This window comes from Protomyctophum parallelum (genome assembly GCF_964188405.1).
Source record: "Protomyctophum parallelum genome assembly, chromosome: 21".
Lineage (NCBI taxonomy): Eukaryota > Metazoa > Chordata > Actinopteri > Myctophiformes > Myctophidae > Protomyctophum > Protomyctophum parallelum.
This window is the reverse complement of record NC_139713.1, coordinates 8,176,093-8,198,098: the sequence shown is the minus strand read 5'-3', so window position 1 is coordinate 8,198,098 and position 22,006 is coordinate 8,176,093. Positions and strand designations below refer to the sequence as shown.

At 41.9% G+C, this 22,006-nt stretch overlaps 1 protein-coding gene across 4 annotated transcripts; it reads right to left on the bottom strand.

Annotated features, from left to right (window-relative positions):
- Window positions 1–648: 648 nt before the first annotated feature.
- On the bottom strand, window positions 649–18,697 carry hexb (hexosaminidase B (beta polypeptide)). 4 transcript variants are annotated; one of them, XM_083793221.1, is made up of 14 exons: window positions 18,333–18,697; window positions 17,402–17,541; window positions 16,501–16,566; window positions 15,853–15,899; window positions 14,911–15,021; window positions 13,758–13,859; window positions 13,050–13,182; window positions 11,605–11,785; window positions 11,093–11,179; window positions 9,345–9,417; window positions 8,469–8,643; window positions 3,859–3,949; window positions 3,014–3,118; window positions 649–1,041 (listed from the first exon to the last, which is right to left on the bottom strand). In XM_083793221.1, exons 1-14 carry the CDS (start codon window positions 18,644–18,646, stop codon window positions 978–980), a joined length of 1,689 nt encoding a protein of 562 aa, XP_083649347.1. In that variant the 5' UTR covers window positions 18,647–18,697; the 3' UTR covers window positions 649–977. The 4 variants fall into 4 exon arrangements, with proteins under 4 accessions (XP_083649347.1, XP_083649348.1, XP_083649345.1 ...); XM_083793222.1 differs by lacking the exon at window positions 8,469–8,643 and adding an exon at window positions 7,259–7,430; XM_083793219.1 differs by lacking the exon at window positions 8,469–8,643 and adding an exon at window positions 5,777–5,960.
- Window positions 18,698–22,006: the final 3,309 nt, after the last annotated feature.

Genomic DNA, 22,006 nt, shown 5'->3' with positions numbered 1-22,006 from the left:
TTTCAAAAGAGGCTTCACGAAATATCTGGCTGACTGCCCCCCTGGTCTGTCCCCATTATACACGGCACCAATTCATTAACAATGACATTTATGGTTTTTATCTGGTTTATTTTCGGTTTGACACCATAAGACAAATGTGATACCAAACCATTTAAAAAGATTTACTTTCAATAAAAGGCGTAAGCCGCAAAAAAAATATCTTAAAAAAAAAAAAAAAAAGATTTACTTTTATTCATACAAAATGGAGTGGCCTTGTAAAACGGCCAATCACAACATTAACAGGTCCAGAGATGCTCCAATCAGGTTTATTGGGACCAATACCGACCACAGATTGTTTTTCTCATGATCGGCAGATACCGATATTGATCTTGTGATTTTTGAGTGGTGCAAACCACTCCTACAACCAGCTTGCAATGTCCTTGTACTTGTTTGTTTGTTTGTGTGTGTGTCTGTCTGTGTGAGCATGAGTATGTGACTTAATAATAGCAGTAGGGGGCGCCAGAAACAGTGAGAGGGGTAGTGACTCTAATGAGAGAGAGTGAGAGAGAGAGAGAGAGAGAGAGAGGGGGGGGGGGGGGGGGGAATTGCACCACTCAGTTCACACGTGTGTGATTTTTTTTTTATATTCCCAAAATGATTATATGTCAAAACCTACGTCAAAAAAGTTGCTGTGTGGGGAGGAAGGGGCCTGTTTAGGCCTGTCACAAAGATGATATATCTGATTATACCACTTAAATGGTGTAAAAGATCAGTTTCTCCAGTTAGGGTGAATTGATTACCGATCAGAGTGAATATTAGATTATCGGAGCCATCTCTAGACCGTCCAGCACATGTATTTTATTTCAGTGTATCACCGCGATACGTCAACATTCAACAAGCTATTTAAAGACTTGTAGTTTCTCAGTGAAAAATGCAAGCACAGCTTTGATTAATCCACATGGTTCCCTTTCACAGCGTTCAGGTCCTCGTAGGGCTCATCAGACACCCTTGTACTCATGGGGGCAGAAACTGGTGTACAGAGGCTCTGCTGGAATCCCACGCCTTCCAGAGAAAAAGAAAGAACGTTGTTAAGCATGATGGTCATATACTGTCCTATGAAGGAATAGAATCTAAGACTGGATAGTGATGTCAACCCATTTAGGCCTGACCTCAAAATTTAAAAGAAATCTTCAAAAATCCTCCAGTTTTCTGAAATAAATATTTTCACTATTTTTCAATAGCTAAATTATAACAATGTTTTAAAACACCAAAATGGGTTAAGCATGATGGTCATATACTGTCGTATGAAGGAATAGAGATTAAGACTGGATAGTGATGTCAATTTAAGTAATTAGAAGTAAAACATTAAGAATTTGTATGCAGACTTTTTTCATCAGAGGCGGCAGCTTCATTGTTTAGTGCCGTTTATATACAGCGAAACAGAGAGACAGCGAATTCCAATTACGACGGACGACGAACGTCCCTCCTGGAGAGAGTGCTGACGGCACTGAGGCCAAGTCCTGCCACGCCAGGTTCAACATCGGTGAACCTTTAGCCGGGTCGTCCCGACCTGCCGACTGAACCAATAGGACTAACGTGGGTCATGTGTTGAACTCTCTTGGCAACCATTTCACTTCGCTCTTCTTTCAGGGAGCGAACAACTCCGGCATAAGTCAAACAAACGACACACCAGAAAAGCGGCACTCGTGCCAGCAGCACTGCCTACAGCCCCGCAACGCAACATGGGAAATGGACACATTCTGATCGGACTGGTCGGCTTGCGTTGTAGATGTGTTGGCAACTTAATTGGCACATGCATCTCATGCGTGCCGTGGCGCCACACAATGCATTATCTGACCTCACAAGACTATTATTGTAGTCTGAAAACCCACCTCTTCAGACTCCACCATGGCCCGTAGCACTAGCCCCTTAGTGTTTTAAATTAGAGCACTTTATGTAGATAGTATTTTAAACAGACTTATAGCATGTTACGTAGACAGCACTAGAATTGCATTTTATGTAGTCATAGCACTTTATAGTACACATGTATAATATATAGTATAGTATGTATACCGTCGTTTACATAGATACGTTCTTAGCTTACGCATGTTTTATGATAACTACTTTTTATATGTGATGTAAGCCATGCTTTTTGTTATTGCTTAATGTAAGTCGCTCTGGATTAAGAGCGTCTGCTAAATGCCTAAATTGTAAATGATCTACTATAATAATGATAAGGTTTCATATCGGCATTGAAGAGCACAGTTCAGTTCAGTGAACTCTTAATCTTTGGCATGAACTCGTGCTGTATTGAGAAATGTTCTGTTTAGATGTATGTGTGTAGAGACTGATAGAGTCAAAGCATGTATTCAATAAGGCCTTAACGGGGATCACACATATGAAAGGAAAGGAAAGTTACCATGTTTACCCAGGATAACTGGACTAAGCTCAAGAACTTGTTTACAGCCAGGCCCTGCTCATAGAACATTTCATGGTAGAGGTTCAATGCCTTGTCCAAGGGCACTTCAGCGGTGGTAATTTTAACGTGCCGGTCCGGGGATACGAACTAGCGACCTTCCGATATCAAGACCGCTCCGCAAACTGTTGGGCCACCGCTGCCCCTAAATATGTGGTTTTCCTCAGGTTTCTGGAAACACTGGAGCCTGGAGGCAAGTGTTCATGTGTTTAATTGATCTGGGAATTATGGAGTGAAAACAGTCTGGTAGTGGTACACTGTTTCTCACTTACTGTAAGAGTGTACAAACGGGAATCATTTGTACACAGTAGTACACTCAGGGTTAAATAACACTTAGGACTGTACGGTGTAGATTGGGGTCCCAGAGATTAAAAAAAACTATCAAATGGGGGTCCGTAGCCTGATGCATATCAAACGGGTGGTCCTTGATATTAAAAAAAGATTGAGAAACAGTGGTTTGCGATATGACCAATAAGGATAATAAGAGTTCCTGCTAACAGACTAAAAATAATTGTGAATCCCTTTTAGTTGAGCGACTACTACTTTGAAGATACTTACTCGACCATGCGACAGCGGTGCTTGGCCAGTCGGCTGTAGGCGTCGTTTACGTCGGTCACTTCCTTGGCGCTCCAGAGCCGCTCTGCCACGGCGCTGGCGCGAGGCCTACCGCCGCGGGGGGAAAGGAAAACACATTCAGTCCAATGGATTCAAGACGTTTCTGTAGGCTACCCGCAGCGAGCACTACAACAGGTCCAGCTCAGGACGTTTCTGTAGGCTAACCCCAGCGAGCAGTACCACAGGTCCAGCTCAAGACGTTTCTGTAGGCTAACCACAGCGAGCAGTACCACAGGTCCAGCTCAAGACGTTTCTGTAGGCTAACCACAGCGAGCAGTACCACAGGTCCAGCTCAAGACGTTTCTGTAGGCTAACCACAGCGAGCAGTACCACAGGTCCAGCTCAAGACGTTTCTGTAGGCTACCCGCAGCGAGCACTACAACAGGTCCAGCTCAAGTAGAGACCAATGATTAGTAGGGTTGTCCCGATCACGTGATCGGAAATCGGGGCCGATCACGTTCTTTTCTAATGATCGGAATCTGATCGGTGATCGGGACATCCCTAGTATCAACCTTATAACCAACCATATCATGATATTAGACTGGATATCGTCTGTGATTTTGGATATTGTATTATTTTGTGATATGGCATAAGTGTTCTAGAAAAATATGAATATCGGATCGGGAACATCGGGACATCCCTAATGATTACCCATGTTTAGACCGAGATTTTGATCAATTACAATAATCTAGATTTTTTTTAAGAGAAACCTAAAAATAATGGCCGATATATATGGGCCAAACAGACACCTGATAATGAATGTTCTGATAATGGGCACTATACTGTACCAGAGTCTGGGTGTGAGGTTGGTTGAGTCCACAAACTCTCCCCACAGACACGCCTCTCCACCAATCACAAGCTTCTTCTGCTCATCGGTGCCTGTGTTGACGACGTCGAAAACAACAAGCGAGAGATCAGATAAGACGGTACAGTTTGTCTAGTGATATACAAACAAACACGTATACTATACTATATAAAGTAGGGTAGAATGGTAGTATCATAAAATGGTAGAATCATAAACTACAGTGAAATTAATTAGCCCCCCCTTTAAAGTAAAATATTGTATGAATATGTATTCATTCAACAGGCATACACATATCTGCACAGAAGTGACTATAAAAGAACCCTAGATTAGTAAACGGACGCACTGGAGACTGAATGTGACCCAGATACGACAGACCATGAATAAACAGAATAAAACCACAGAGCCATAAACAGTTCCAACACCCATATTTGAAAGGCGGGTAAACGGACAATAAAAACAACAATGTAGTACAATTAAACCTGATAAAATGACATAGCCAATGGATGTTGCATTCTTTTTGCAATTCACCCCCATCATGATGTGTATAAAACAGTGGTTTTCGGCGGTTCCAGGTGGTCCCCAGCTACTGTAAATGGAGAGTTACTTGGTAACAAAATGGACCCTTATTGTTAAACATCTTGCATGACTTAATTTACAAGAAGTCTACATTAGAGAATGTAAAATAATTATCTCTCCTATGGTACCAACATCAATTCAGCATGGAATTGTGAGCAAAATCTTATCCAACGACAACAACATATTCTTTTAGTTTTGGGTCTTGAGAGGCCAAAGCTCATCAAATGGTCCGTGGCTCAAATGCCGAATAAATAATGTGCCTTGATATGAAAAGGGTTGAAAACCACTGGTATAAAAAAAAAACAATCATGCTGGACACACCACGCATGCGCACACACCATGGAAATCTTGCGGGTCGGCCTTGTAAATGGCCTGCCAGTCTTGGCCATAGGCGATACGGTTGAGGTACCAGGGGGTGGAGAGCAGCGCCTGGTACCCGGACGATGTAACCCTCGTCATCTCAGCCTGGTATTGCTGTTGGTTTCCCTTCCACACGTGGATAAGTGTGTCTGCTTGCAGCTACACACAGCATGATAAATAATATATACATCACTTTTAGCAACCAGAAGTAAGCATGTAGTTAGTGGTGGACAAAGTACGCAGCCCAAAGTCCTTATGTTGCATTTAGACCGGCGGGGTTACGGGATGCAACGCGCTTGAAAAACGGAACATTATAGTTTCCTTTTGACACATGGCAGCCACACAGTCATCCTTCCTTGTTCGTCCACCACCACACAGGCCCCTTTTCCACCAAAAGAACTTGGTTCCGTGATAGATTCTACCAGAGGCCTTTTTTTGGTTCCAGTTCCGAAAAACACATTTCAGGGTTTCCGATTCTGAACCAATTCATTTTCAGTGGAATCACACAACAGATTCTGAACCAGTTCAACCCTGTACAGTCTCAAACGCTGTTCATTTAGCCAACTTTTACCAGATTAGCGTTATTCGTGGTAAGGAGAAATTAAGACAAACAGGGTTATTTATGGAGCCAAGCCTCATGTAAAAGAATAAAGCGCAAAGAGTCAAAGACAAAAACAAAACCCAAAAAACAAGCACTCAACCAAACAGCCAACACCTCATCACAGCTGTGCAGTTATCAGATGTAAGCCTGTGCTTATATTCACCAATTCCCCTTTTTAGATGGCACCACAGAATCTTATCCAACGATAACAAAATATTCTTTTAGTTTTGGGTCTTGAGAGGCCAAAGCTCATCAAATGGTCCAAATAAAGAATAGCCTTGATATGAAAAGGGTTAAAAACCACTGGTATAAAAATAATCACACCCGTGTGAACTGAGTGGTGCACGCACACGGCCACACGCACCATGGAAATCTTGCGGGTCGGCCTGGTAAATGCCCGGCCAGTCTTTGCCAAAGCCGACGATACGGCTGAGGTACCAGGGGGTGGAGAGCAGCGCCTGGTACCCTGACGATGTAACTCTCGTCATCTCAGCCTGGTATTGCTGCAGGTTTCCCTTCCACACGTGGATAAGTGTGTCTGCTTTCAGCTACACACAGCATGATAAATAATATATACATCACTTTTAGCAACCAGAAGTAAGCAAGTAGTTACAATGGTGGACAAAGTACGCAGCCCAAAGTACTCGAGTCAAAATATACACCTTGCTGTACATATGTTAGCGGGTGGGGTTACGGGATGCAACCCGCTTGGACGTTGGTTCTGGAACTGTTTCCGTGCTGGATTCTCGGAACCTTGGTGCTTCCAGTACCGAAACACATTTTAGGGTTCTGAACCAGAACTGGTTCAATGTTAGGCGGTGAGAGAAAATAACGAAACCGGTTCAACCCTGGTGGAAACGGGACCCGTACAGTCTCAAACGCTCGTTCATTTAGCTAACTTTTAGCACATTAGTGTTATGCATGGTAAGGAAACATTAAGACAAACAGGGTTATTTATGGAGCCAAGCATCATATAAAAGAATAAAGCGCAAAGACCAAAACAAAGCAAGCACTGTCTCCAACCAAACAGCCTACAATATACAAAACTTCATCACAGCTGTGCAGTTATCAGATGTAAGCCTGCTGAATGAAGTGTGTATTTTCTCCAATTTCCTATTTTGTCCTAAACTGTAAAAACACCCTAGCCCAAATATGCTCTTGTATGACTACTAGACTGGTTTTAATCACATCATTAACCCTGGCATCGCTATTCAGAGGCATGGCATTATAAATCATTCCCCCCCCCCCCTCAGTTTTCGCCATTAATTCATTCAAATAAAAAAACAAAAAGCAACAACAAAATAAAAATAAACTCTTCAATCTTACAGATCTTTCAGATCGGCTATTTTGCCCATTCGTCATACGATAAAGCATGCAGGGCTTAAGCTAAGGCCATTATTAAAAGACACAATCAATCTGAGTGACAAAATGGCATTAATGTCAGAGGTCCCCAAACATTTTGTCCATGCACCCCCGGTTACCTCCTGACCTAGCTGACGCACCCGCAACGCTCAGTCTCCTTGTATTTGGCCGATTCTTTTTCTTTTAATATGATTATGGCAAATAATAATCACAGAATGTCACTGAACTGAGTGACATGCAGCTGCTGTATACTCCCACAGTTGCTCTATACATCTCCTTACAACAGCGTTTTAACGGAATTTGCAGTTTGTGTAAAACCATAAAACCGCCATTACCCTTTTCATGTCACGCACCCCCTAGAGGGCGTTCGCGCACCACAAGGGGCGCACGCACCACAGTTTGGGAACCCCTGTCTAGGCTGTCTTAGAGTAAGCCCTTTCTTTGTCGTATGAGGAACAATGAAACCCTCCTCATGCAGACTGACCGTTGAAGTTCAGAGGCTCAACCTTGTAGTAGTTCTGCCAGTCCTGTCCGTAGCTAATGTAATCTAGGTACCAGGGGGCGGACAGGATGGTGGTGTAGCCCGCAGCCGTCACTTTGGACAGTTCCTCTGGACTGTTGCCCAGCCACACATGCACTACAGTGTCTGGCTTCAGCTGCAAGTCAGTCACACAGTCCATACATACCGGTAACCAAGGTGTTAATATCCTTTACATTTTATTTTATTTTTTATATTTCCAATTTCAGTTTTAAAGGCATTGTGAGTTTTTCCCTGAGCTCATCAAATTTCACCCAAAAAAAACCTGAACTTTTAACATTCAGTAGATTTTCTGTGGTTTTCTGGCTCAAACAAGTAAGTGCTCAGATTTTTCGCAGTTGTTACAAGGAATTGTAAAGTCATCACTCTCTTTATCTCATGAACTGTGACCCTAATTAAACCGCCACACTATCTCCTGGTCTGAATTGAACCAAATTGCAGGTGTGGTGACTGGTGACTATAAAGGCCAGACCGCACCAATGCAACTAGTCACATGAACTACTTGCAACAAAACCGTTTTAAGGACAGTCCACACGTTGCAATGGTGTGGACTGGCCTTGGGCCAGGGACAGAAAGGAGATGACACACATCTGAGCTCAGCCAGTAGTTTCATTTTGGGACATGGGGGATTTTCTACTGATGTTTCCCCCCCCCCAAGACATCAACACAACACACTACAGTCATCCTTCCTGTTTCTGCACACATTCTCACAGCTGTTAGGGAAACATTTAGCCACTCAGGGTTAGGCATGATAAGGAAACATTTAGCCAATCAGGGTTATGTAAGCCAAGCATCATGCAAAAAGAAGAAAAGAAAGTGGAAATACCAAAACAACCTACAGTAACCAACTACTCTATATCATTAATAATACTAACAGTAACTTACTACTCTATATCATTTGACCAGCCTACAGTAACTAACTACTCTATATCATTTGACCAGCCTACAGTAACTAACTACTCTATATCATTTGTATTCATGTCTGGTGCTGTCCGACTTGTCAACAACACCTTGTCACAACTGTGCAGTTATCAGATGTAAACCTGCTGAATATTATATATCTAATAATAATAATATATATTCCGGGTTCCCTTTTGGTCGAAATGGTCGCCGTAAAGACCCACACATCACAGACACACTCCTCATGTAGACTAACCGTTGAACTTCAGAGGCTCAACCTTGTAGTACTTCTCCCAGTCCTGTCCGTAGCTAATGTAATCTAGGTACCAGGGGGAGGACAGGATGGTGGTGTAGCCCGCGGACGTCACCCGGTGCATTTCGTCCGCGATATTGTTGGACATCCACACATGCACTACAGTGTCTGGCTTCAGCTGCAACAGTCAGTCACACGTCAGTCCATACTTCTGTTCTGTACTCAGCTTATAGACAGACAGACACCCCCCCAAGAATATTTAGCGTTTACGGTTAGCAAGGCATGACAAGCAGCAAGGAGAACAGATAATTCAGTTCTCACCACAAAACTGACAAAAGAAAATAATATAAATGCGAGTAGCTACATTTTAGGAAGAAACGTTGCTTAGCATGACTTATGATTTTGACAGGGCATTTAGCATGACTTACAGTATGATTTTGACAGGGCATTTAGCATGACTTATGATTTTGACAGGGCATTTAGCATGACTTATGATTTTGACAGGGCATTTAGCATGACTTATGATTTTGACAGGGCATTTATCATGACTTATAATTTTGACAGGGCATTTAGCATGACTTATGATTTTGACAGGGCATTTATCATGACTTATAATTTTGACAGGGCATTTAGCATGACTTAAGATTTTGACAGGACATTTATCATGACTTATGATTTTGACAGGGCATTTAGCATGACTTAAGATTTTGACAGGACATTTATCATGATTTAAGATTTTGACAGGGCATTTAGCATGACTTATGATTTTGACAGGACATTTAGCATGACTTATGATTTTGACAGGACATTTAGCATGACTTGTGATTTTGACAGGGCAGTGTTGCATGAAGACACGTCATTGATTTCAGTTAACGTTACCTTAACGCCGTTGTCAAAGACTTCCTGCCAGATGATGTAGCCTTTCTTGGTTTCCGTCACAATATCCAAGAGTCTTATATCAAGTCAAGAGAGAAAAACATCCATCAGATTGTATTCAATTATAATTTTTTTCAATCAGGTTTAGGATTTTAATCACATGAACCATAGAGTCCCTATTCTCGGGTGAAAATATCTGATCAGAAGCTCAATGCGTTGCAAAAGTGACACGCTGTGAGCTTGTAGATCTGTTCTCTATTCTCTAGGGGTTCTCAACTGATTGTGAACGAGGGACCGCCACCCTGACCTAGAATCAACCTGGGGACCACTGTTATGTTGAGTGGGGACCGCCACCCTGACTTAGAATCAACCTGGGGACCACTGTTATGTCGAGTAGGGACCGCCACCCTGACCTAGAATCAACCTGGGGACCACTGTTATGTTGAGTGGGGACCGCCACCCTGACCTAGAATCAACCTGGGGACCACTGTTATGTTGAGTGGGGACCGCCACCCTGACTTAGAATCAACCTGGGGACCACTGTTATGTTGAGTGGGGACCGCCACCCTGACTTAGAATCAACCTGGGGACCACTGTTATGTTGAGTGGGGACCGCCACCCTGACCTAGAATCAACCTGGGGACCACTGTTATGTTGAGTGGGGACCGCCACCCTGACCTAGAATCAACCTGGGGACCACTGTTATGTTGAGTGGGGACCGCCACCCTGACTTAGAATCAACCTGGGGACCACTGTTATGTTGAGTGGGGACCGCCACCCTGACCTAGAATCAACCTGGGGACCACTGTTATGTTGAGTGGGGACCGCCACCCTGACTTAGAATCAACCTGGGGTCGGGACCACTGCTGTGTTGAGTGGGGACCGCCACCCTGACCTAGAATCAACCTGGGGACCACTGTTATGTTGAGTGGGGACCGCCACCCTGACTTAGAATCAACCTGGGGACCACTGTTATGTTGAGTGGGGACCGCCACCCTGACTTAGAATCAACCTGGGGTCGGGACCACTGCTGTGTTGAGTGGGGACCGCCACCCTGACCTAGAATCAACCTGGGGACCACTGTTATGTTGAGTGGGGAGCGCCACCCTGACTTAGAATCAACCTGGGGTCGGGACCACTGTTGTGTTGAGTGGGGACATGGGCTAAGATTAGTGCTTCTGTAACACTTGCTATGCATCCCATGTGTATACATACTGTACATAGCACTGTTTCTCAACCAATGGTCCATTGACTACTACTAATAATTTCCTAATAATGACTCAACCAGACAAATTCAACAGAAATAGGGAGTTAGAATCTCAAGAGAGGGAAGTTGTTCCCCCTCTTGAGATTCTAACTCCCTCTTTCTGTTGAATTTCTTGACCTCCGACCTGTCAGTAAATACTACATGGACGGTCATCGTAGGTCATTCAGTTCACTGTTTCTCAACTAGTTACAAATCAACAAATCCTACATTACTATGGTAACCACATGCAATACTTCCACGGACCACCAGTGGTGCTCCAGCCCCCATCTTTTAGTTTTTCTATGCATTGAGGCTGAAGGCAAAGCCAATTGAGCCCCGGAGCTGCCGATCGACCGACAGCTTTGATATGCGGTAAGCCAACATTAATATGTTTATCATTAAATAGAATGCTAAATAACACGTATTTGGCGCTCCTGGACTTCCTTAAAAACACTGAGTAGTTACCAAAGCTGTGACCTTGTGTTTGTGTCAAACAGTAACTCACCTTTGGATGTAGAAGGATTCCAACTTGCTGTAGTCCCGTCCCAAGCCGTGCTGATCCATGAACTTTGTAATATCTGGGTTGGACTTCCTGCAAGGGGGTTTATAGTTCAAACGTAATATCATTTAGAACATAATATGCTCTTCTTATGGTTCACTAAAGTCATACTCTGCATAACATTCATTATAGTAGTCTTTTCGGTGTTGTTAGAACTACGATTCCCAGCATTCAGTTCAAAACAAAACCACTGAACCAAAAACATCTTGGAAAGTAACATTGTCGGAATCAGTACATATTAACTTTAAAATACATAAATAAATACATTTGTGGTTAGAGAAAATGTCAAAAGAAAACAGTTAATGTGTGAAAGACTATACCAGTGAAAGATTATATAAAAATAACTATAAACGTTACACGCTATCGAACTTGCAAGTATTATGTCCATTGGCAGAAACATGAAAGTCATGCTTCCCAGCAATAGTGTGGTTTTGGTGACGTGAACCTAATCATCTCACCAGCAGCTGAAGTCCACCTCGTCTCCCCCCAGGTGAATGTAGGCGTCGGGGAACACGGAGCTGATTTCCTTGAAGAACTGGCTCATGAATTCATACGTGGAGTTCAGGGTGGGGTTGACGGGCCCGAAGGTCCCAGAGGGACTGGCTCCAGAGTAGCAGGGCGTGAGCAGGTCTTTCTGGCCTGAGATGGAGATGTTAAGATGATACAAAAGGTATTCACTCCAAGGCTTTCATTCGTTTACTAATTTAACAACATACCTGGATACGGCAAGACGGGAATGGCGGAAATCCCGGTACGCTCAAAATATGAGCGTGAACCATAGACTGTAAAAAAAAATATGGACAAAGCGTTCCCCGGGTCTAACATGGACGTAAAATGAAGCCCGTTATTCCTGCACTGTAAGTCGCCATCTTTCTAGATCCGTTTGGGCCCAGTTGGCCATTGGCTGGCTCCGTTTTGGCCCAGCTGGCCATTGGCTGGCCCAGACACGAGGCAGGACTTCCCCCCTTCTTCTCCGTTGGTTTTTATTTTGACTCGAGTGGGAGGGGAATCCCGATCATAGACTGTAACGGTAGCCACGCCCCTCAGAACATGCACGACTTTATGGTCATTTTTTTAATAAATGGGACCATAATTTTCCAAAATGAATATTATGACATTAGAAATGAGACTTTAAACTAGTGACTGGAAGCAGAAAGTATTCATGACCATGTTTATTAACCCTTTTACTGCTGCCATTTATTGAGAAATTAGGACCTAATTCATGCCAGCATTTTTTTAATTTGAGCTCTTATTTTGAAAAGCCACATTTTGCCTTAACCGGAAGTGAGCTTATCCCTGCCAGCTTTACGTTGCCAAGACAACCTTTGTTTACATAATCGAATCATGCCGGTACATTTTAGCACTCCACAACGTCGGCTCGTGCCGTCAAAGAAACGCTGTTTTGACCAAAAATGCCATCTGGGACAAGGAATAGGAGATACAGGCGATTGAAAGAAACGGATAGAATGGATTCTTATGGCGACGGTGAATTAATATGAACGATCCACTGCAGTGCTAACAACACTGCTAGCTAACCGGCTAACGTGAGTAGCATTATGGCTTGATCAATCATATCCACTATAAAAGCGCAATTGCCGAAGGGCTACGGCAATGGCAGCAAGGTTTATTATCAAATTGAGGCTTTGATTGCCGAAGGGCTTCGGCAATGGCAGGAAGACGGTTAAGGTAATACAGTCTAGGTGAAGTTGGGCCCAAATACATGGACTTCTATGGGGCTATGGGTTTTTCTGGGTCCAATGACAGCGCCACAACAGGCCATTATATGAATTTTCAGGAGTTTCAGGCTTCACAAAATATCTGTCTGACTGCCCCCCTGGCATGAACTAGGCCTAACCTTAACCTTAATATAAAACAAATATACAACAATAGCCAGTGAACTCACCTTTGCCCCATGACTGAGTATGTCCCGGAGTGTCAAATTCAGAGACCACGCGGATCCCTCGCAGACGAGCAAACTCAATGATCATCTTCACGTCCGCTGGGGTGTACACGTGTGTGTACGGGTGGTAGGCTCCCTGTTGACAAACACCTTCGTCAAAATGCTACATAGTTTGTGCAAAAATAACAACGTTCTTGAGAGAATAATCCCCCCCCCCTGCTCTCTGTCTGAAGTTAAATGTCGGTAGAACATTGAGGTTGTAGTGTACAACCCGATGTTCTACATACAACTTGTAGAACTACCTGATAAAACATAATATATAATAATATTAGATAGATAATCTGCACTGTGTTTATATGCTCCTAGAGTGAAGTTATTCAGTGCAGTGTTATGACCGAAATAGTCTTCGTCAAGTACATCTTGTGTTCACCAATATCGGTGTAATGCGAGGCACCAGTAGGACAAAAATAAATAAATAGGCGAAAAAGCACAAGGCCTTTTTTATTATGAGTATATACTGTGAATTTAGCGTCACCATACAAAGAGTGAAAGAAATCACTGAAGGAACAGATAAAGATGATGAATATTATTATTTATACCTACTATTTATACCTACAGTAATACCTACAATACTTTTGCAAGCCGGAACAATAAAGCTGCCATCCTATAGTTACCCAGACGCTGAATACGTTTGTAAGCACTCCCACTGACCTGCTGGCTGAGCTGGGGAAACGTACGGCTCAGGTAGGGGAAGGAGGGGTCGTCCACTATGTGCCAATGGAATACATTGAATTTGTTCATCGCCATTGCTTCCTGTGTGGAGGGTTGAAGAAGACGTTAGGAGGAAAGGACATTGACCACTAAACCACACCCTGAACCCCAACTTCCCTTTTAGTCTACTTGTCAGAATGTGGGCATTTTGAGTACACCAAAGTTTTAGGTTTTTACGTTTAGAAATGTTGAGTATGGGTCCCCAGCATGTAGAAACTGCCAGATGCTAACTTGCATTATGTTGAGCATTTTTCATAATTAGCTGTAATTACAATAATCACTTGGACAATATTTCAGCAATTGTACCAGGCCTAATAGGATATTTCCTTGCTTATCAGTCTTAAAAGCATAAAATGTAAGGCCCGAGACTATTGCTGAAATATTGTCCAGTAGGTGATTAATCTGATTATGGTAAATCTAATTATGAAAATTGCTCAACATATGCATGTTAGCATCCGACAGTTTCTACATGCTGGGGACCCATACTCAACATTTCTAACATAAAACGTTGGTGTAGTCAGCATGTCCGGGTTCACAATGGGGCTCTATGGGCCGACAAGTAGACTATTTTATTCTGGGTCGTCATAACAGGCGAAACATTCACCAAAGGTAACAGACCAGACCTACGACTCGTATTAATGAAGCATTTTGAAAAGGTTCCCATAATGGTATACCCAAAAAAGGGACAGCAGGCATAACTCATTAAGAGCTGAGAAAGTCAATTCTACAACAATTATTCTCCAACTTTTTCATGCCCCCCACCCCCCATCTAAGAATCTTTTGTGCCAGGGACCCCCAGAAGAGAAGATTTGTGGGGTTTTTTTTAACAAATCTAAATTATTCACAATTTCTAGATTTTTGTAAAAAGAATTATGTAAAAAAGAAAATAGAAATGTACAAGCTCACAGCGTGGCACAAAGTGACGCTTTGTGAGCTTGTTACTTGTACATCTGCTATTCTTCAGAGCTACCGTTCTAAACCACTGTTTAGAACCGAATTTACCTAAGAGTTTTCTGAAAAACTAAAAATCTAAAGTGGCAGATGCTTTCCGGTGGTTCAAAGACTAAAAAGCACAACAGAAGAACGAACGTACCAGGTTAGCCAGGATGACTTTAATGGACAGGAAGTGGCGAGAGGTGTCCAACAGAACGCCCCTGTGTGCAAACCTGGGAGAGTCACTGACCACCGTCTGGTTGACGCTTTTCTGAAAGCAGAGACAAGGCCATCAGGCTCACACCATGGTCAGCAACACAAACTGGACATGATACTCTACTTAAATGCAGTTCTCTCCACTATTCATTTGTATTATCATACATCATCTACATCATCATAAACATCATGTATTTATGATACACTACAATAACTATATTAGATGTACTATCTAGGGATGTCCCGATCACGTTTTCATGCTCCCGATCCGATTCTGGTCATTTGAAAATGACGTGATCGGCTCCGATTTCCGATCCGATCGGGACAACCCTAGTACTATCCTGTATATCAGACATAGGATACTACTTGGTTAAATTAATAATTCATTAATGAATTTCGATGAATGTACTGTATGTATTTATGTGTAAGGCTTTACATGGGCTTGTCCCGGGAATTTGTAAAACTAAAACCAACACCACTAGAGGACAATATGAGGGGTCATTTAATACTGTGTGGACAGACACCATGTTTTGAAACAATGTACTGCCTGTCAGCAAAGTGAAGTAAACATCGGAATATCCTACCGTCCCACTAGCAATAAGGAAGTGTCCTACTTTTACGGCCCATCTGAAACAATGACTTCAAACCAGAATTTTGGATTATAACCTCGTCTGTTGTACGATGTATGATAATCTTGTGTTGTTTGTTTTCTCTACTACTTCTGCATTTGTGGATTTGCACATTGTCATTTGTGATATTTCCGTTTTTGTTACCTGCCTAGGGAGGGACTGCCATTCTTTCTAACTCATGTAGGCATGTTTACGTCTTATATTTTTTAATATGTCCCTATCAAATAAACAAAGTAAGTTGTGTTTGGTTCACTTACAGCGCCATACTCGTCTTCATACACCAACTGACTGAAGGTCTCAAGGCCTGAGAGAAAGTGCGTACAGTAAGACACAATGCAAGTCAGTAGCAACATACTGTAGGAAGACCCTTTTAACGTTTTCATCACACAAATACAATTCAGTGGTTCTCAAACCTTTTAATTTCAAGGACCCCCAGCTTGGTATGCATTAGGCCATGGATCCACATACAGTAACTATGAGAGTGCAAAAAATGGAACCAAATGGACCTGCTCGGGGCATTTTGGTTTCAATTGTATACCCATAAGAGACTCCTATGCGCTTGATCTGAGTACCTAAAAAGCAGATCCAATTCAATAAATATATATTTCCATCCATTCTTGAGTTGTCCTGACTGAACCGCTGTATTACATAATGTGTGCAACTGCAAACAGATTAAATGTTAGATGTACTCATAGGATAACACTAAACAGTGTTGCTTTGCTTGTGTGAACTCAGTGTGTGACACCAATAAAGTCAATACAGGTCACATGGGATTCATCAAGCTTTGTTTATCCTTTAGCTTTTGAAGCCACAGGTTGCAAAACAAAGGTGGTGCTTATCACATGAGGGCATTGATAAATTATATGGATGTTACTTGAGGTGATAAGACGATAACATAACTGTACCTCTGAGCGCGCCCCACACCTTTGGGGCCTTCAGTACAGCGTACGGCTGGCCCACTGAGAGCTCATCTGGACAAAGACACAGGCAGAGACAATTTACAAATTAGGCATTTAGCGGATGCTCTTAATCTAGAGAGATTTACAGTAAGCAAGGAAGACACGAGGTAATACACCAGATGCTTAATCTAGGATCATTAGGTAAAGCAAGGACCTATCATCTGTCAAGTTTATAGGTTCTTGCTTTACCTATGATTGTAAATTGTATGATTTACTGTACCTATGATGACTCTAAATAGTAGAATATCAACAAACAAAAAGCAATAATCTGTGTAGATTGAAACTATACATACTATACTTAAGGGTGTCACTTGCCAGGTCTACAAATGACCTGGCATCTGTCTACATAATATGCCATCTAAATTACATTTTAGCCTTTACATTTTAGCCTGCAACTAAGGAAGTCAAGGCTAGGGCAAGGTGGAGTCTGAAAAGGTCAGATTACACAGACACAACCGTCTTTTTTGGCTTGGCTAAAACAATGCATGCTATGCTACCTGAAGAGAATTCTTATTAAATAACCATGCAACCTATTAGTGCCAGGTCAAGAGTGTTAGGAATTCTGGCATGGTTAATAGTATTAACCTGGTTAAACCAGGTTAAACCAGTTACTAGTAGACTAGTGATCCCTCATCCATGACTCTATTGACTGCAGAATGTTGCCCCACAGGATAAACTGCATATCTCTATACTCTCAACGGACAGTAGCCTAACACTCACAGAGCTCCTCCAAAGACCAAGAGACATACATAGTATACATACTGTATGTACATGGCGGTGTTGCTGAAACGACATACTGTGCAGCCCTGATAGAACCAATGGGGAAGCTGTGGTTAAACAGACTCACATGACTCATCAGAGGTGACACTGGGGTAACCGTCACACTCAGAATCAGGCGACGTGATCACCACCTGCAATTCAGGTATGTCAGATGACCTGGGCTCATGTCTCCTCCCTCGTATGTTGGCAAACACATATCCATAGTACCTGTACAGCAGAAGAAGAACCAGGGGAGATTGAGGTTTATTTGTCACTATACCGCTGATGATCTCTTATATGGTAAGGCTTCTTGGCCAGACTCATATCACACTGCAGATTCGCGTCTGGCTATGTAAATGGTGCATTTATATAGCGTCTTTATCCAAGGTGCTTTACATAGACTGTGCATTACATGTACAGTCACAGTATAGCCACAGATATAGCAGCAGTAACATCAAGATAAAACCTACATAACCGAATACATTTATAGTCAAACATGTATCCATATATAGTACCAGATGAAACCTGATTCTCAACACATACATACGTAGTAAATTAGTGTACATATAATAATTATATAGAGAAATGTAGCATTTTACTTCAACAGAATGCATGTTAGCTATGAAATGGCTCGTATATTATCATACATTACAACTTACATGTTAGGCATTTAGCAGAAGCTCTTACCCAGAGCGACTTACAATAAGCAAGGTAATCACCATGGCTAGGTAATCACTGGTCTGGAGTCTGGAGCAGGGTTAGCCATGGTTCACATGACGCTGTCATGATAATCATGACAGTCATGTTTCAGGGCTAGACCAGGGTAATCACATACATAAACAAATACAGAGAGACCAGTGTATAGTGCCTATAGCCTTAGCCCCAAGCGTAGGGACAGAGGGAAGGAACATATTGGGACTAAGTTAGTACATTACATTATGGAATAGCAATGTATGTAATATCAGCCATTCTAAGAGTTAATACAGATGCATGACATTGTAATAACAGCGTATATATACCTTCTATATGCGTTTTGCAGGAGGCTGCAGCCCGCTCCAACGGACGACTCTTTGGCGTCGACGATAGAGAAGCCGGTGCTGCTCAACCTGAATGGAACCGTGGACATTTGCACCTTCAGGGGCAGCGGCCACAGGGAGCCGTACTCGGACTCCCCTCCGACGGCCACCGTCTCCTCTTCCTCCGCGGCGGGCTCTGTGTACACTCCTTCACTGTACAGATCGTCATAGAGGTCGTTGTACCTCAAGCCCTGGCAAAGAAGAGCCACCTGCAACAATATGAAAGTCTTCTTCCACGCCACAGCCATCATCATCATGCCTGCAGTCAGTGCTCACTCACTGACACTAAATTCGCTACTGCACACAGAGCGGGGGAGTGCAGGAAGTGAATGTGCTTTTAAACTAAAGTTATGATGACAACATCATGTGATCTATGAGAAAGAAGCCAGAAGAAGGCGGGGCCAGAACCCAATGTATGTCTAGAGGGTCTAGACAAACTATAATATAATATAACCTCTGGATGTATAACTTTTTCTGGCAGAAAACGCACCATTTTTAGCCCCTCCTATATTCAGCTATTAGTGTAGATTTTCGTCTTACACAAACATTAAATTCCAATTGACAATCAATGGAGAACTTATGTCATAATGTGGACGAGCAAATCGGCTATTTTGGTCCTACACAAAGATTCCCATTGACAATGAATGGAGAAATTACGTCATATGTAGCACAGTGTCAGTACATGTGTTGCTTTGCTTGTGTGAACTTATGACACCAAGAAAGTCATTACAGGTCACATGGATTCATCAAGATTAATTTGTTTATCCTTTATTTGCTTTTGAAACCACAGGTTTCCATGCAAAACAAAGGTCATCCATGGAGGTGCTGATCACATGAGGGCATTAATATAATGGATGTTATTTGAGGTGATAACTTAAGACAACAGATAACTGTACCTCTCTGACCTTTGGGGCCTTCAGTACAGCGCACGGTTGGCCCACTGAGAGCTCATCTGGACAATGTAACTTATTTTTTACCATGGCCAGAACCCCGCCTAATAATAATTATGTCAAACTCCAAAACCGTTCCCTTTTTAATATTTTTGTCCTTTTTTTAAGGTTGTAATCCAGGGCTCCGTCTTTTGAGCTAATTTAGAACTTCCTGTCTGAGAGCTAGCTAATTTAAGACATCCGGTTGCCTTCAGAATAAAATAAGGTTATTTAATTAATAATTATTACATTACATTATTAGTATTATTATTACATTACAGTTATTTTAAAGACACACATTATGTTTCTGTGTAAAAATAAGTAATTAAATAACATCAAAAAGTTATCTAAATGGATAAATGCTATTCACTGGAGTGAATATTCTATTATATTCTAAAAACGACTTATAAATCCTAAAGCCTTGTTTATACTTCACTGTGCAACGGTCCTATGCTGGACAATAGCAGATATGCAAACTCACAGCACATCTCATTCAAGACACTGAACTTGCAGATCTGCCATTTTTGAACACACTATAAAGTTAACCATTTATCATGCTGCTCTACGTGGCACTGCATTCTGTGACATTAAACCAAATGGCATTTTCCACTCTATGACACTACTGTTCTACATTTTTGTCTAATAAAATAGGCTATTAATTTAATCAATCAAACTGCATTAACTAACAGAGATACTACTAACCAAGCTATCCATGTCAACATGCTCTATAGGAGTCTCAATAACAGGTATAAGTAACGTTTAATGTTTAGTAATGTTTAATGTAGCAGAAGAGGCCATTCATTGAACAGAGTTTTGCACAATTTTAACATCCCAGATCGATTGAAATATGAATCTACTGTGCTGTGCTACACCATGATATATTAAGAGTACAATAACATTCCATTGTGAATAAAAACCTATTAACCACAGTGTAATGCTAAAGGTTTCATCACAGGGCTGTCTGCTTCATGTAATATCATTAAAAGTGTTGTTGGTGACAGTTATATGAATTGGAAGCATTAAGACCCATTTTAACCCTCAATGGCTTCCTTTCTGACAAATAACGTTATTGTAAAAAAAAAAAAAAAGATTCACGCGTTCATATGTAGCTATTTTGCATTAGAAGCGGATGGGACCAAGGGACCCGGATGTAACGTAAGAGGACTACAATAGATTCGCGGTTAAATCTCGCGGGCGTGGCCTCACACCGGAAGGAAGTGCCGCCGCCCTCAAATACGGAAGAGACGCGTGGAGGTAGGTTTGGTCAGTGTTTGTTTGGAACGTGCCACGTCACCATCTCGCGGGCGTGGCCTCACACCGGAAGGAAGTGCAGCCGCCCTCAAATACGGAAGAGACGCGTGGAGGTAGGTTTGGTCAGTGTTTGTTTGGAACGTGCCACGTCACCATCGCGGGTCCGTCTTCGGAGCAAGTAAGTGATTAAATGTTATTTAATACTTAACGCTGTTGTTGTTTGTGTGTTCAAACGTCTATCACTTGAAGTTACTTGTTATGATGTTTATATATGATGTTTGTACGAAACTGTAAAACAGTGTTTCAGTAGCCAAATGGTTAGTGTCGAAGGTTTATAAACAACTATGCCCGGCCTCAATGTTTACTAACCGTCGACAGTACCCACTCGACTACCGAAACACGGCTTTAAAGAGTAGTATTTACATATCTAAACACAACAAGTAACTTCAAAAGTGATAACATGTTTGAGCCACGGACCACCATTTCACATTAATAGACTCTCACAATGGTGGTCAGTGGCTCAAATGGGTCTGAGAGACTAGATGGCCTCAAATGGTGGTCCGTGGCTCAAACGCTGAATAAATAATCGACTAGAGGTGAAAATAGTATTGTTTGGTAGGTAAAAGGACAAACGTTCTGTGAAAATTGGCACGAAGCAACAAACATTCTTTGAAATTGGTGGGAAACGATCCCGGGCACTCATGTTAACAAAGCTCAGTCACTAACCACTATGCTACAATCAGCATTATATAATCAAAGGATCAAAAGTAGCAATCTTCTACATTCTCTAATTGTGTAGTTTTTTTGGAAATTAAGCAGATGCTTAACAACAATTGAACTATTGAGAGTGTAAAGATCTACTATTGGGGTCAATTTGGTTACCTAAATTAAATTGCTCTGTATTGTGACAGTAATCATTGCTATAGTGTGTGTTCAGTAACAGTGTTAAATAGCTCTATAGTGTGACAGTAATCATTGCTATAGTGTGTGTTCAGTAACAGTGTTAAATAGCTCTATATTGTGACAGTAATCATTGCTATAGTGTGTGTGTTCAGTAACAGTGTTAAATAGCTCTATATTGTGACAGTAATCATTGCTATAGTGTGTGTGTTCAGTAACAGTGTTAAATAGCTCTATATTGTGACAGTAATCATTGCTATAGTGTGTGTTCAGTAACAGTGTTAAATAGCTCTATAGTGTGACAGTAATCATTGCTATAGTGTGTGTTCAGTAACTTGCAACACAGCAGCCAAGTATATGCAGAACACATATACACGCATTTGACATAACACAAACAACAAGACAATTTACATACATAAAGACATGAAGAAAAGAGCAATATCCACCGCTTAGATTATCCTGTGGCTACTACAACTCCTGATTAAACCCTTTTCTATTTATTAAAGAGCTGGAGAGACAGGAATATTCCTGTTACTG

Bases quoted from the DNA above. Each gene is read 5' to 3' on its own strand.
- hexb (XM_083793219.1), bottom strand. From the start codon at position 18,646: ATGATGATGATGGCTGTGGCGTGGAAGAAGACTTTCATATTGTTGCAG. The intron at 3,950-5,776 runs GTGCGTGTGGCC...TCGTCAACACAG, and splicing joins CGACCCGCAAGATTTCCATG to GCACCGATGAGCAGAAGAAG. The intron at 3,119-3,858 runs GTACAGTATAGT...CCGCGGCGGTAG, and splicing joins AACCTCACACCCAGACTCTG to GCCTCGCGCCAGCGCCGTGG.